We start from the raw sequence: 17,677 nt of genomic DNA, 5'->3' as shown, positions 1-17,677 counted from the left end.
AGGCTCATATATTTGTTCCTCCATATTATGTCGCGCAAGTATCCCGATATCAACGAGGCTTTTGGAATTTGGCTGTTCACCTCCTCTTTCAGATTTTTTCTACTTGTTATATTGGAACCAAGGTATGTGTATGACATAACCTGCTCTATGCTTTTGTTATATACCGCTAGCTTGCATCTTCTTGGTTCCCTGGATATTGAGAGGCATAGGGTTTTGTTGGTGGAAATAATCATGTTGAATGAATCAGCTGCTCTTTCGAAGGCGTAGAGGAGTCTCTGGAGGTTATCTTCATCTTCTGAAATTATGACGGCATCGTCCACATAACACAAAATTTTAATTTCTTCATTTCCCATTCTATATCCTCCGCCTTTGATCTTAACCTGTCCTATGATTTCGTTCATAATAATGTTAAATAATATTGGACTCAGGCTATCTCCTTGTCGTATCCTTGTTACGATTGGTATTTCTTTCGTCATTTCTGAGTCTGTCTTGATGAATGTTGACGCATCATTATTGAGCTCTCTAACGACCCTAATTATGCTTCGGTCTACTTTTCGTTGTTTCAGTAGCCTTACTATGTCGATTAGACGTACTCTATCGAATGCCTGGGTAAGGTCAATAAAACACATAAATGCCGTTTTGTTGAGTTCTATGGCTTTTTCAGTGATCTGCCTAATGGTAAATATGGCGTCGATTGTCGATCTGTTTTTTTCTGAAGCCTTGCTGTTCCTCAGATATTCCTGTTGATTTTATCTCCTCTGATATAATTTTTGTAAAGACCTTGGATACTGAGCTAAGAAGGCTTATACCACGATAGTTTTCAGGACAGGCCTTTTCTCCTAGAGTCTAGAGAGTATTCAAACAAAAGAATCGTGGAAAGCACTGACTAGTTTCAGATTTCGAGCGCTCGTTCATTCATGACAATATCAGATGTGCTGTGTTACATAATTAATAATTCCATGAAGTACTCTATTTATCCAGATCAGTTGAAATTTGCTTTGATAAAACCATTGCTTAAGAAGGGTGATCCACTCGTCTTGAGTAACTATAGACCAATTAGTTTATTACCTGTATTCTCTCAAGATTTTTGAATTAGATATGATCACCAGACAGAGAATAAGAATTTGGCATTGGGTCTTTTTCTTGATAAGCAAAGATTTTGATTGAGTTGTTCATGAGCTTCTACTTCGGAAGTTGGATAAATGTGGAATAAGGGGAAAAGCGAATGATTGGATACAATCCTTTTTGTCAAATAGGAAGCAGCAGGTTATTCTCGGTGGTGATGTAAAATCAGATATTCTGGATGTGGAATTGGGAGTTGCTCAGGGTACTATAGCTGTTCCAATATTGTTTATATTTTATATTAATTATGTTTAAATTGAAGGAAGTGATTTAAAGAAGACTGTTTACAAAACAAAAGATGAGTTCTTTAAGGTGAAATATTGGTTTGATATGAACAAATTAGTGATTAATGGGGAAAAAACCATCTGGTACTCTTTTATCGTGAACAAACTCTGAACACATCGCTAGACTGTATTATTCTGGATGGTAACAGTGTTACACTTTCATCAGACACCAGATTCTTGGGTGTTCATATGGATGAATTCCTTAATTGAGAAATTCATATAGATAGAGTCTGTCTCAAATTATCCAGTGATGGCTGTGGAATAAGGATCACTTGGATGAGAGTATTGTGAAAATGATATATCATGCTAATTTCGAATCAGTCATGAGGTATGGAATAATTTTTTTGGGTCGTTATAATGTTAATTCGATATTTGTCATTCAAAAAAGAACTTTGAGATGTATGTTATGTACAGATTGAATTTTAGGGAATCTTGTAGAGCAAATTTCCGCCAAAATAATTTATTTACCATTTATGGTTTATATATTTATGAATGTTAAATTTTTGTTTTCAATGATAAAAATTTTTTTGAATTTAATAGAGAATGTAGTTATAATACAGAAAATCTAGATCTTCTGTTTCCGCAACAGATTAACCATGGCAGAGAGGGGTCCATACTATATATGTGCACAAAACTATTCAATAAACTTCCTGATAACGTTAAGAGATGTAATTATGTAGGGACTTTTAAGAACTCAATAAGGAAAATGCTGGTTCGATTGGAAACCTATAATCTTGATGAATATTTTAATTCCAATAGTCTGTCATAGGATATATTTGTTCTGTATTTTGAAGTCATTTCATTTCTTATGTAACAACTTTGTAAGATCTGAAATAAAGAAGATTTATCTGTCTATCTATCTATCTATTTATTTATCATGTGCCTATTGAGTTCTTGGAGACCTTGAAGATGATCCTCCTAAAATTAGGCATGAATTCGTGTGATTATTTTAGGTATTACGAACTAAATTTCAACTTCAGATCTGTTGCTCAGGATTCTTTTCGATATCCTACTACAATTTTTTATGGTTCTGCTGGCCCAATGAACGCAAAATTATCCACTAAATTTAAATTGTTATCTTATATCTTCAACTGAAATTTCAAACTCCTTTTGCATGAAGCTTGAAAAATTTTTAAGGCTTCTCTTTATCGTGTTTACGGATAGAGCGCTCAAAAAATTTCGCAGATCTAGGATTAGGTAGATACTATAAAAGTTTTTTCAGTATTGGGACTGGAAGTATAAGAGCAAAAGTCCAAATTCGAGACGCCCACCCGGCCGAGCACCAAGAAGTTGGTATGAGAGTTGGAGAATGAAAAATAACAAGAAATTAGTCTTAAAATGAGGAGGAAGAATAAAAAAAAGGAGTATTGTGGGATAGCAGGGCATAGTAGGGAAGCGTCATTAGATCTACTAAATCGTTTTGGAACGCCGTGATTAATTTTTCAGAAACCTAAAAAAAAAAACCAGTTTTCTAAACCAATTAGGAACGCGACGTAGTTCGCGAAACATCACGAGAGCGCAAAGCTCGAGTTGGTATTCATTACGATTATAGATAGAGATTGACGTCAAAAAGAAAAAACAGGTCCCTCGTCTCATGGGCTATTCGAATCACCCCCATGTATGTTATGCGATTTTTCACGGTTTTCGAGTTATGAATTTTTTTACGAACTTTGAGAATTTTCGACTTGACCATCTTAAAAAAGATATAAAAAAAAAGTACAAGACTTTTCTGTGAAATTTTTTTTGTAACTTAATCTCCATGAACTATACTTTCGTACATAAAATAACCAGCTTCGTAACTTTTATAAAAATGATGGAAATGTTGGTCTCAAGTGACAAAGTTACGTGAATTGGATTATGATCTGAATTTTCGAACGGAAATTAAAATGTGAAAAGGCTAATTCACGGTTTCTCAGTGTGCTTAAAAACTGCGCTCAAGAGTCAGATTTTAGAATCATTAATAAAAAATGTACTTAACAATCTACTTTTGCTAGAATTAGCCTTCAAATTCAGCGAGGTGGAAAAAATCAAAAAAGTAGATATTTACTCAAAAATTATTTTTTGCCATTTTAAGATTTTTCTGAACAAGTTATGATAGAAAATGCTGGAAATTAATGGAAATTAGCTTTAGATGTTGGTCAAGAAAAGTTTTAGATAAAAAAAAGAAAAAGGTATGGCAATAAATCACACATCATAATGTAAATAAAAAGAAATGTATTTATAAAATTTACAGTAGGGTTTCAAAGTGGCCACCTCGAGCCTCAATACACATTTTACACTTTTTTAGAAAATTTTCTTTTAATCGATGAAAAGCTGCCCCGTTTTCTCTTAGGACGTGTTCGGCTTTTCTTGAGTTAACCATGCTCTGGGCATTCCAAGAACTTCTATCCAAGATATACTTCACGCAGTAGGATACCACGCATTCCACATTAAACTCACATCTTCCAGGAGCGAAGGAAGTTCATGCTCGAAGAAATTTTTGTACGTTTCTCCATCAAGTCTGGACGGTTATTCATATGGACCAATTAGTTCACCATTGAGGACACCAGACCACAAATTAACGCTAAAGCGTTGTTGGAAATTTGATGCTCTCACATCATGAGGATTTTCAATCGCCCACGTGTGGTAGTTGTGAATATTGAAGATTTCTCATAGCTGAAATCTGGACTCATCTGTCCACAAAATTTTATTAAAATACCCAGGATCTTCTCTCTCTTTTTGTTGAATGTGGAATGCGTGGTATCCTACTGCGTGAAGTATATCTTGGATAGAAGTTCTTGGAATGCCCAGAGCATGGTTAATTTAAGAGAAGCCGAACATGTCCTAATAGAAAACAGGGCAGCTTTTAATCGATTTAAAGAAAATTTTCTAAGAAAGTGTAAGATGTGCATTGAGGCTCGAGGTGGCCACTTTTGAAACCTACTGTGAATTTTATAAATACATTTTATTGGAATATTTGGGTTATATAAAATACAGAGTATTCACTAATACACAGATGATGATATTAATCCTTTATTCTCAAGACACTCTAGTAAGTCTAACTCTATCTCTAAAACAAGTACAGTTCAGAAGGCAGAACCGAAGGCCTGTAAGAAGGCCGGGCAGAAGGACTGAATCACTAAGGTTATGTCCCTGACGTTCGCTCTCGATCATCGAAGATATATTCTTGTTTTCTCTCTCGATGGCCCTCGATGGCCTCGCCACGCGCAGACTCGCCGCGCCACCGTACGACATGAAGTAATACTTTCAAGTGTAGGGTTGGTTGTCTCTCTCGTAATCTGTTCGGATGAAGTAATATTCTAACACTTCCTCCCTTCATCGAACTACAACCAGCATTCTCCACTCCAAGTCTAATCTATAAACTGAACTCAATTAGTTTATACTCTAGTCTCTAGAAATACTCTGAAAACAAAAATTCAATGAGTTAGTAATAAATCATTAGTTCTTGAGTTAATCTCTTATGACCGTCTGATGATATCTCTGACACATTCTCTTTCGTTGGAGTCCACCTCACTGTGGTTCTCTTATGCTCAACACATTGTTTGAAATCACCATTTGTTTCAACCATATGTCGTCTAGGTCCAGATTTCTTTCTATCTAGTAGGTCGTCATTTATTACCTCTAAATGATCATCAAATACTTTTAGTTTGTGACTACCATCTTTCTTGGTGCAGTCTCCAGTGGATTTGTTATCACACCAGACTGTTATAGGAAACATCAGTTTTCCTACCACAAATCTAAGTACCTTGTCAAGAATTATTAATTCTTGATAGGCATTATTCATGGCTAGGTATTCGGCTCTACAAGTGGACAATGTGACATAGGTTTGATTATGGCTTCTCCAAGCTATTACATCTTCAAACAATCTAATAACATACCTTTCAGTTGATGAAAAGTCGGTATGGTCTCTAATTGTTGCATCGGTAAATGCCTCTTAGTATTCAGTTTGAGCTGTGAATTCAAACAGTACTTTTCAAATACCTGAAGATTCTCTTTACACCTTTCCAATCAGCTTCATTTGTTTTCTCGTTGAATAGTTAACAGTAAACGAAGTGTCTACCATTTGATGGATACATTAAGCTACCAATCGCTTCTCTATAAGGAACTCTTTTCATCTCTATAAGGAACTCTTTTTATTTCTAAGCGGAACTCTTTTCATCTCTATAAGGAACTCTTTTCATCTCTATAAGGAACTCTTTTCACCTCTAGTTTATCTGAGTCATCTTGTAAATTCTCTGCTTGATTTCTCTTAATCCTATTTTTAATCTGTCTGGTTACCCTATGAATATTTTGAGCATTGCAGTCATTCATATCTAATCTCTCTAACATATTATTGGTATAATTTTATTGATCGATTTATATACCTCTCTCCTCAGTTTCTCTTTATATTTATATCATTTCCCCTCCAAGTATATAGACAAGGTCCATGTATATCATTCTCTGAACCAAGTTTCTAGATCTCTTCGGTGAATCTCTTATTACATCGTTTGATCTCATTGTCGATGTCTCCTCCATCAAGAATCTCCATATAGATCTCCTCTATAGTGCCAATCAGGTTTTTACTTCTGATTGACAAGCATGTAAATCATACTCATTAATTATTGTAGCTCTAATTACAGGAAGTCTAGTGTCATAGATATTTTTGACCTTAAAGAATCGTATGGCTAATCTTACTTTGTATCGTATAAGACCATTTGCCTCTAATTTTCTCTCGAATACCATTTCGGGTCTATAATATTAGCTTGTTTTCCAGATATTTGAGGATACTTTTTATCTACCAATATCCAAACCTTATTTTGTTCATGGAATCAATTTCTTCTTTTATAGCTTCCTCGAAATTTTTGGTTCTCTATTTGATGAAGAAATAAGACAAAGTCTCATATCTTCTTCTCTATCGGTTTTCTCATATTTACCTAAAATAATAATATTAATAGCTAATCTTTATTGATAACTAGTTATCCAAAGGCAATCGACCGAGGTCGTTCAGCCCACTTTCTAAAATACTATTCTCTGAGTAATTAAAAAACCTTGCATAGCTTACGTCCTCTACAGTTTTCTCTAAGTGTAGCAGGTTACTGGCCTTTTTATAAGCGGAAATAAGTTATTTTACTTTTTAATCATCAAGATGAATTTCCGACAAGTAAAGACTGAGACAATCAAACACTTTTTATCGGCAGTTCCCTTATTTTGGCTCTTTCGAGTTTTTCATCCAATCCCAGTCAATTATATTTTCCTGGGTCTCTAATTTTTCTCTAGTGTCATCAAGTTGTTTATTTCTATAAACATCTTTGTAGGCAAGTTTCTTGTTAAATCTCACATGTTGAGATTCAAAGGACTTTTTCGAGCTTGAATGCCACGTCAAGTAACCACGGTATAACCCACTGGGAGCTTTCAGGGCACATTCTCCAAATTTCAAGCTGGGTTTTGGAATCTTAATGTATGCGAACATCACAATACATGATAATACTTACAAATACATCCAATACATCCACATCTCTCAATTTGATCAAAGTGGCATTTTGCATTTGGTGCAAACTTTGTCAATGGTGTTTGATATCTGATAGACTTGTGTGTTCTGTTGTACACATCTATAGATGCATCAACACCAATCTCCCACATACTCTTAGGTAGTCTGGAATCAAACATGTATGTACGAACCTTCTTTTGGATCGTCGAGTTAAACCTCTCCGCTCTCTCGTTCTCTATATTTTCTCTACTCAGTACTTCTAGGAATTTCCTTTCGGTAAATCTGTACCTTGATCTGACGTGATATAATATACCTTCTCATTTTTCTCCAACAAGTTTCTTGTTGATATTAAGAATTTCTCTAATGCTTCAGCCAACTCATCTTCTGTTTTAATGAATATGCTTTAGCAAGTCTCCAATAGTCTTCTATGTAGACATTAATGAATCTTTACTGACCTGGATGAGATGGTGGTTTAATAAGTCCCATCGTGTCAGTGTGTGTCAACTGGTTGTTTCTCAGCTCTCATTCTGTCTCTTTAAAGTGTAATTTCTCCATTGTCGATATGATACATACTTCACGTTCTAAGTTTTGGATTGATTCCAAGTTATCGATCTAAATTGCCTCTCTACTGATATGACTGCAATCCCAATTTTTCTTGTTGCTCAGATTGTGTTTCATCTGTTTTGTCAGTTGAAACTAGTGATTTTTCTCTTTAGGTGAAAAGATGAGATCATACTCTTTCTCCCTCCCAATCGCAGATTCCGGTTCTCCCTCCGAACCTAATAACTCGTTATTGGAATGTGTCTGCGATTGCAAGCTCATCTCATCTTCTTCGCTTATCGTTGCTTGATTCTCTAAAACAATCTCATTATTAACTTTATTGTAAACTCTTAGAATTTGGAATTGTCCTCATCGATTACAATGACTGCTATCTCGTTTTATTCGCTCTCTATACTCATATTTTGATATCTCTCAAAGTTTCTCAAAATCAGACAACCATTTACGATATGGTCTGTTGCTCCAGAATCTGCAAAGAAGTTAATGATTGGATCAAGTTTACCTGTTCTAGTTTCTCTATGCTCTATACTTCCAACCCTTCTTGCCTTGGAGCGACCCTCTTTGTTGAATCTCTTACTCTCTCTCATTCTCCTCTGGTTTACATGGCTTCGTCTCTTAGTGTTGAAACTTGGCTTGTTCAACCTACCTTTACTCGATCCTCTAAATTTAACGGGCCTAGTCTCGTTCGTGCCACCATTGTTAATGCAATCCTCTAACTTGATTGTCCTACAACCGAAGCAGAATCACTTACTTACTCTGTTGCCTCAAATTGCAATCAGTTGACCAGTGTCTCTCTTTGTTACAACGGAAGCATTTTAATTTATGTTCCCGTTGAACTTTTTGAATATCCTCTTCAATTTCAGACCTCTTCTCAACCTCTAATCTCTCTGATCTCTCTCTCTCTCTCTCTCTCTCTGATGAAGGTCTTGATCTCGTCTAAATTACCTTCTTGGTTTGGGGTCTGTCTCCTGGTCAGATCTGCATCTCGTAACTCGGATATGACTGGTAATACAGCATGATAAAGTGCAGATCTTATCTTTTGAGCAGTTAGCTCAATCACACCTCACATGCTTCATACTCTCATACTATCGAGTCGAATCTTTCACAGAAATCATCGACCGATTCGTGTTTCTCCATTTTAATGGATTACAAGTGGGCTCTTACCTGAAGTGTGTGTCGCATTTGACTTGCACTTCCTGGAGAACCTCAAACCTCTACTTACTTCAACAGGGTCTCGGATATTGAAAGTTTTCTTTTAATAATTCTCCTCAATTCTGTTTATGATAATGTCTCGTACTTAATTACTTCTCTTGGATTTGTTGGCCTCTGAAAAAGTTTGGTTACTCGTACTTGGCTCTATGACATCCAACAAATCGTTTGTAAAAAAGCTCTGATCATAGACTGTCCATCCAGATCTTAAAATTTGAATTCTGCTCTGTAACATGGATTAATTTTAAATACCTGGGTTTTCTAATACTCTAGAATTTAACCCCAAAAATGTATTCTCTTAACTCTAATCACCTCTGTTGAATGAATTAATTTTTGAATACCTGGGTTTTCTCAAATTCTGAAATTTAACTTCAAAAATATTCTCATATCTCTAATTACCTCTGTGACATGAATAAATTTTAAATATAGCTGGGTTTTCTCGTACTCCAAAATCTCTAAAATTCAACCTCAAAAATATTTTCATAACTCTAATTACCTCTGTAACATGGATTAATTTTTATATATACCTGGGTTTTCTCATACTCTAAAATTCTCTTCTCTACTCTCTCTATTGTACTCTCTCCATTGTCGACAATTTCTCCTCTCTCAGATCTCTAATTTCTCAAAAGGGGGTTTTGTGTAATGACTCTAAAATTTCTCTAGCATCTCTCATCTAGTCTCTTACGTATCACTCGTTGATACTGCTCTAGTCAGCTAAAATCAAGGAAATGGCAATTATTAATTGCATGAAAAACTTAATTGGTTCTGACAATTCTCTCTTTCCTCGTAATGCGTGAAACCTATATCTTCTGCACTTACGGAAATGGTGGAATCGCTATCATACTCCACCAATGTTTTTCCTTGATTTCCTTTGGCTGTCATCTATTTCAGGATTTATGAAACAAAATATTTATATTATGTATTTTAAGATTTTTGTGCATTATATGCTCTCTTAGTACATCTACTACCAGGTATAAGATATAAAATTTTGTTTCGTGCTTCTGAATTACCTCAGACGCACAGCAATCTGATACAATTCGAAACAGGACTATCAAGTTTTCAAGCAACACCACCTCGTACATGTACACCTTACTACAAAAGCGGTATCACGCACTGCAATGAAAACCTATTGAGTTAGGTATGGCCATTGTGCATGTACGGGATGAATACTTGAATCCTATAATATCCCTAGTTTACAAACAAACAACACAGCACAGCAAGCATTGTATGAAAGAAGCCCTGAAATATTGATTATCACTTATCTTACCATACTGCAGTTTTTGTAGTTTAGTGAAATAAATAGTTCCCCAAATTTTTCATCAATATATATACTCTCAAAATATCTCAATCTCTGGATTATCTTTATGGAATGTGAAACATCCAATTTTACATGCTCCAAGCAATGTATGTAGAATCTTCAAATCTACATGCTCCAATTCTCTGGGTGTGGTATGTAAATTCTCTAAAATTATCCAATCTAAAACAGAAAGTATGTTAGCAAAGTCTCTGAAATTTTCTCATCGATACCTCTCGAATGATGTATGTACATCTCCCAAATTATGACTCTGAAAAACTCTAAATTCACATAATTTTCTCAAATGCTGAATGTAAATCTCTGAATTCACGAACATCTAAATCGATTTGATACAATGAGTATGCAGAATCTCTACATCTGCATAATCTAAATCTATAAGACATGTGTATAGTAAAATATCTCATTTCTCTTAACATCAACGTTCAATAACCGTTAAGAATCAAATTTGCAAGGTCTCTTACACTTGAAATTGACTTCCTAGGTTGTGAACATGATTTAATTCTATTAAAACCCGTGTATAGTAAAATATCTCATTTCTCTAAACATCAACGTTCAATAACCGTTAAGAATCAGATTTGCAAGGTCTCTACACTTGAAATCAACTTCCTAGGTTGTGAACATGATTTAACTCTAATAGATAGGTAAACACATTATTTCCAAATACAATATATACTGTATAACAGGATTTCTCTATTTCAGCAATGAATATGAAATAAATCATTTCCATTCACTGAACTTAATAAAATATCTCCTCTAGCCCCGTTAATTAAGTTGAAATTTCAACTTACCTCAATATTTTTCTCGTTGTGTATACAATAGATTTTCAGAATAATTGTTTACCTGGTCACGCAGTTAAGCATGCACTGGGCCCATAACCTATTGGAATATTTGGGTTATATAAAATACAGAGTATTCACTAAAACACAGATGATGATATTAATCGTTCATTCTCAAGACACTCTAGTAAGTCTAACTCTATCTCTAAAACAAGTACAGTTCAGAAGGCAGAACCGAAGGCCTGTAAGAAGGCCGGGCAGAAGGACTGAAACACTAAGGTTATGTCCCTGGCGTTCGCTCTCGATCATCGAAGATCTATTCTTGTTTTCTCTCTCGATGGCCCTCGATGGCCTCGCCACGCGCAGACTCGCCGCGCCACCGTACGACATGAAGTAATACTTTCAAGTGTAGGGTTGGTTGTCTCTCTCGTAATCTGTTCGGATGAAGTAATATTCTAACACATTTCTTTTTATTTACATTATGATGTGAGATTTATTGCCATACCTTTTTCTGTTTTTTATCTAAAACTTTTCTTGACCAACATCTAAAGCTGATTTTCATTAATTTTCAGCATTTTCTATCATAACTTGATCAGAAAAATCTCAAAATGGCAAAATATAATTTTTGAGTAAATTTCTACTTCTTTGATTTTTTCCACCTCGTTGACTTTGAAGGCTAATTCTAGCAAAAGTAGATTGTTAAGTACTTTTTTTATTAATGATTCTAAAATCTGACTGTTGAGCGCAGTTTTTAAGCATACTGAGAAACCGTGAATTAGCCTTTTTACATTTTTAATTTCCATTCGAAAATTCAGATCATAATCCAATTCACGTAACTTTGTCACTTGAGACCAACATTTCCATAACTTTTATAAAAGTTACGAAGCTGATAATTTTATGTATAAAAGTACAGTTGATGGAGATTAAGTTACAAAAAAAAATTTAACAGAGAAGTCTTGTACTTTTTTTTTAATATATTTTTTTTTAAATGGTCAAGTCGAAAATTCTCAAAGTTCATAACTCGAAAACCGTGAAAAATCGCATAACATACGTGGGGGTGATTCGAATAGCCCTTGAAACGAGGGACCTGTTTTTTCTTTATGACGTCATTCTCTTGGCCACCATGTATTTCGAATAATTTCAATAACTATAACCAAAACACTGCATATTGATAATTCACACGAATTGTGCGTCGATACTGAACGGGGTAGTTTCATTTGTGATTTTTGTCGTTGAAATTAGAAATTAGATATTCCCCCAGTTCACCCAACCCCCTCCCCCCCGTGGATCCGCGCCTGTTGACTGGTCGCACGGAGCTTTTAAAGCCACATGTAATGGCATTTGCGCCTTATATAGAGCATGGATGTTTGCTGATGCAAGATGATACCAGGCCAGGACTCCCGCCGCTCAAGTTGTGAGAAATTATCTAGAAGAAAGGCGGTGTCGTTACCAGGGTATGGCCAGCGCGGAGCCCAGATTTAAATCCCATAAAGAATCTCTGGGATATTCTTGGGAGAAGATTAAGAGAGGAACGTGTCTTGAATACTTTGGAATACGTACGGCAGATACCGATTGCTAGACCAAAATGACGTAAAGTCTCTCTCTTATTTTAAGTATGGGCCGTCGTTGCCAAGAAGTTATTCGTGCCAGATATGGAAATACTCGAAACTGACACTATCGTTTAACTCATTTTTTAAAAATTTGTTTCGTTGTTAAATTTAGATTTTAATTTTCCATAAAAATCATGTTATGATATAAAATGGTGTTTCTCGAGTAGAAAGAAAGATAATGAAGTGAATCATGAATGAAAATGTTGAAAAAAGATAAAGCTGAAGTGTAACTCTAATTCCAACTTGATAATGTAACTGTTACACTCTACAGAATCTTACAAATCTCATGAAAAAAACATACTATAATTGCGACACCCCGTATTTCAAACATAGAGTTTGCGCACACTAAAGTTCAGGAGAAAATAACTTGTCATTAAAAAAAAACCGTCCGAATCGGATAAGTAGTTTTGAGGAAAATGTATCTTAAACATTTGCCGAATTTTTAATGGTGCGTTACTAGATTTGCGTAGTGCATACTTTTTTTCATACTTCCATTCCATAATCCTCGACTCTCATCTTATACATCTCATGTCGAGTTCTATAACCTCTAATTGAAATGGTTATAAAATTTCGAAGAATGCAATCAAAATCAAAATTTTCTATATAGTTGGGAATTTCACCTTCTTACTGATATGGTTTTCCCCGTTATGTTGATGAAACTAATTTATTCTAATACTGAACGCTTTCATGGATAGATTGTTCAACAGAGTTAGAAAATTCTTGGTATGTCTTAGCTGTGGGTTGGTCGGTTTTTCACCTCCTTCTAGAAATATGGTAGTCGTCTTCAGAGGTTTTTAGGTCGTAGATTCTAAACGATTACAAATTCAGTTCGAAACATTCTTTTATTAGTGTTTAATATAATAAGTCATTCTATTATATCAATTTTTTGACAATATTTGGGAAAATTATAGATCTTTTTCTGTTAAATAACTACTTTCCTATCAAAAATTGTTGTTGGAGTTCTTCCAATGATATTTTTGTTAATTTGAATTTCGAGTCCAATTTCTGATATTTTTTTCTTTTTTTGCTGAATAGTCTTTTTTTAAATCACAACCAACCAATTATTTCACCCTGAACGTGAGTCATGTTCGCTGAATACCGAATTCATTTCTCAGCTTTTGAGTGGTCGTTTTTTTATGCGAAAAACTGTTCTATGTATTATATGATATTTGGTTTATTACGATGTTATTGTTGTCGATTATTTAATCTGGATGAGAAGTTCCTCATGAAATTTGGTATTAACAATCGGGAATTATTTTGCTCATGGGGAGTATATTTCAACCTTCGATCAAATCTATTATAAATTTTCAATTCGGTCGCATCTGTTGTTATGGAAATATTAGCTTTTTTTTCGAGACTGCTTGATTTTATATTCTGTTGAAATAATCAATACCATCAATACGAAATTCTGTGCGAGATTCAAAGATTGAAATTTTCATTTTATGCATACAACTCGATCTGAATCGAAAATTGACTATTATTTTTCTAAAATATTTTTTGAATTATCTCTTAGTTATGTTAACGTGATCAACAAGGTATTTTGCACGAAGATTTATAATGTTATTTTGCATCTAAGTGCTAATTTTATTTCAATCAAATCTGTGGTTGGTAAAAATCGATTACCCAAATGGTTTATGATTTTCAATAAACCTGAAAAAGCCAAGTTCTTTGGTTTTTCCCTTCGAGAATTATCGTGTTCATTTCGTAACGCACCGGAAAAACTGACGTAATCGAATTTGAGGACGGATTCGTCATCAGTGATTCAAGTCTTATCGATTGAGGCCAATCTCGTCTCAAAATTCTAAAAATACATTCATCGTGACGAAATGATAGAGTGCCCTGTTAGGGGATCGAAATTTGAAAAAAGAACTATTGGGATTAATTTACCTATTATTTGCTCTACTGATATTCATTTAATCACCATAAGTTGAATGAATATTACAGTTTTCCAAAATGGCGTATATGACGAAATATTCAGAATAATAAAAGATTCTACATTTATTAGGTACTTAGTTTCTGATAATCAGGTTACATACTTTAAACTTACTTAAATTTTCCAGACAACTTTTTTTTAAAGTTTCTTCGTCAAGAATTTATTATTCAAACGTAATGTCGAAGAGAACAAACATCAAATGATATTTTTGTGCTCTTCTAATTCATTCTGAGAACTACCAAATTCTATCAGAGTTCCAGCAGTGAAATTTTTCTTATATTTCGTAGTACACATTAAGTTGAAGATAATTGCTCGATTGTATTCTTCTATTCAGATAATGAACGTGCATTTGACACAAACGTACAACTAACCTTGGAACATTGCCAACATCCTTCAATTGAGTATGTCAAGGGCATCAAGGGATCTAGGGAATTCCCTCATTAGGAAACTGGGGCTTTGCATTTAATAAATAATAAAGATATAATAATAATAGTAATAATAATAATGAACTTTATTTTCACAAATAGAAGTACAAACATATGTTTGTATATGATGATTTTTATTCAACTTTTATGAATGAAATATTTCCTGTCTCAAAAATTAATGTAATAATTTGAATAATATAATACAACTTATATTTAAAGGGAGTTAAAAATATTCTACTCAAAAGAAGGATCATTTTGCTTAGTTAATTTTCGGTCTGAAAATTATTTTTTGCGACCTATATGATTTATGCTATCTGCAGAGAAAAAATTCAAATGGAACGTTAGATATTCCATATTTTTTATAGAATTCGAATATCTGCATATTCCGAATGAAGTGTTAACAAAGTGATTGCGTTTTGGTCTATTTTGTGATAAGACTTCGTTACAATATTTCGAATACCTTGGTTGAGTTAGTTTTGATGTCTTTCTGATAATATTTTTGATGGTTTAATTGCCATTTTCCAAGTATTTCGAATTCCGTTGCTATCTCACATATAAATGATTATCAATATAGTTTCATGAATGTATGAAAAAATTCATGAACTTCTACGAATATCATACTTGAAAAATGATCCATGTTTCAATGTCGGTAATATAAAATTTGTGGTGTTTATAACTTTTTTGGGGATTTTGAAATTTATAGGAAAATGGTGAAAAATCAATCATAATTTATTCAGAGGAATACAACCCTTCATCTGTTGATTCTGAACGCGTTTCATTTTTGATGTTCCAAAAAGCTAAGAATAATAATACATAATAACATAACACATTAATGAATATATGAAATGAATAGAATGAACAGAATAGAATGAACAGATATATTGAATAAAAAAAAACAATATGGTATGACATGGTATGAATGAATTAAATGAAATCAAAAGAGAGGACATCAGATGATGTGAATGAATGCAAAGAAAAACAAAATTTTTTGAAAAGTAAATCAATAATTATATGGTTTTATACTTTTTTAGTGATAACATGGATGACGGATCCGATGACAAGGATTCCAAAAGGTGATTATTCATCTGAACGCTTTTGCTCAGTTCTTATTATATTCCATTATTCACAGAAGATCTAGAAATTTAAGCGAGAAGAAACGGAGAGATCAGTTCAACACTTTAGTCAGTGAATTGAATGCAATGGTGTCACCTGATCGAAAAATGGACAAATCCTCTGTTCTTAAGACAGCTATATCTCTGTTGAAAAAGCACAATGGTGAGTAAATCCTACTAGTAAATTTAATTATTAAGTCAGACATCGATTCTTCGTTGTTCAAAACTGATCCTGAGCCTTTTCAGAAGTTATAAAACTTTTTTATACGATTTATATTGGTAAAGGGTTTTTGAATGAAATATTTCATTTTGAATAGCCCGCTTTCGAGGCAGCTGTCACTTTGAAGCTGTCATCTTCTGACATTTGGCAAGTAGAAATTACACCTTTATTAAAAATGGAAAGATACAAGCTTCAACTACGCATTGAAATTGTTAAACTTCACTACAAAAAATTTTTGTAGTCACAATTCGCGAAACTAAAGTACTTTTGTCGTGAAACACATTCTCTGCTGCCAATAGTGGAACTGGTGGAAAAATTTAAAGTGTTAAGATAAGTTAGTGATGTGAAGAATCGAAAACGTTTACATCGCTCAAGAACAAGTGATCATTTTGCTGCTGTGTAGCACGTATAGTTGACGAAAACCCAGGTTTGTCGATTCCTCCTGAATTTTGAGAATAAGGCATTTCCCAAACGATATTTCACCGTATTATAGCAATTTTGCAAGAAAATTTTTTTTGGCGTGTTTTTTTTCAAATTGGCGATCACAATTGGCTACCGATCTTGTGATTTATTATTATTATTATTTGAACTGGGGTCGTTGTGGTTCGGAAAGCCTTCCGGGAACTGCGACCATGTAGATCTTTTGTTCTCTACCCTACTCATTCAAGGAAACCCAAGGAGGTCGTCAATGACGTTAATGAAACTGACAACCTCCTAAGGAGCCTTGGCCGTTACCTCTCTGGTATCCAGGACCGGCTTACCCATATGAATGGTTCTTAGGCCAGCCAGCTCTGGATACTTGCATACCATGTATTCGGCTGTTTCTTCTCCGATCCACAGAGCCTGCAAATCCCATCTGCTGACTTTCCGATGCGGTATAAATGATGTTTGTTCCGACAGTGCCCCGTCAGCAGTCCCACCATCACTCGAAGCTCGGCTCGTGACAGCTTCAAGAGCTTCTTGGCGTAGGTAGGTGAAATCGTCATGAATTTCTGTGCCTAAGCAAGTCCAGGAGTGTTATTCCAGTGGATTATCCTGTTATTCAATTCCCTTAGCTGGACCGCAGCTTTATATTGGTCTTTTCCTAGCCCACAGAAAGGCTCAGGTCCAGCAGGTGTTAACCTTGATGCACTTTTTACAAGTTCATCTTGTGATTTAACACCTTTAGATTTTTTTTGGGTCCATGTGAAGGATGAGGTTTGTGCCCATGCTCTACAATTTCAAAATCAAAAAAGATGGAAGATATCGAAGAAATATTGCCGCAATTTGATTTGGCCATGGAAAATTTCATGAAAAGGATATGGTGCTGCATAGAGATGTGCGTTACCGTGATTTCTAGATCACGTTGTGAAACGTGAACGTTCCTTTATGATATCAGTGAAATTAAAGCATGACGTGATCACTGTTTAGGTATCGGATTCGGTTAGCGTCCGTGCAGCACTGGGGTCCGTGCTGTACTGATATCATAAGGCCCGGTGCACACATCCGACTTTTGCAGTTACGACACCGTTGCTGTGTCGTACTTGCGGCCTGTGGTACAAAGAATCAAATGGGAGTATGCACACTACCCGCCGTGCAGTTGCGACGTCGTAACTGCCAGCATACGGTCGTTTTTTGGTAGCATGTCCCTCTAGGCCGCAACTGTG

The 17,677-nt window shown here is 34.7% G+C and overlaps 1 protein-coding gene across 2 annotated transcripts in view; it reads left to right on the top strand.

Annotated features, from left to right (window-relative positions):
• LOC123673968 (circadian locomoter output cycles protein kaput) overlaps positions 1-17,677 on the top strand; it is a 52,884-nt gene that overhangs the window by 15,670 nt on the left and 19,537 nt on the right. For both annotated transcript variants that reach the window (XM_045608757.1, XM_045608758.1), the window contains exons 2-3: positions 15,731-15,772; positions 15,829-15,974. In XM_045608757.1, coding sequence (XP_045464713.1) covers positions 15,731-15,772; positions 15,829-15,974 — 188 coding nt within the window. The remainder of the gene's footprint in view (positions 1-15,730; positions 15,773-15,828; positions 15,975-17,677) is intronic.

Source organism: Harmonia axyridis, chromosome 2 (genome assembly GCF_914767665.1).
Source record: "Harmonia axyridis chromosome 2, icHarAxyr1.1, whole genome shotgun sequence".
Classification (NCBI taxonomy): Eukaryota; Metazoa; Arthropoda; class Insecta; order Coleoptera; family Coccinellidae; genus Harmonia; species Harmonia axyridis.
This window is presented reverse-complemented; position numbering and strand designations above follow the sequence as displayed.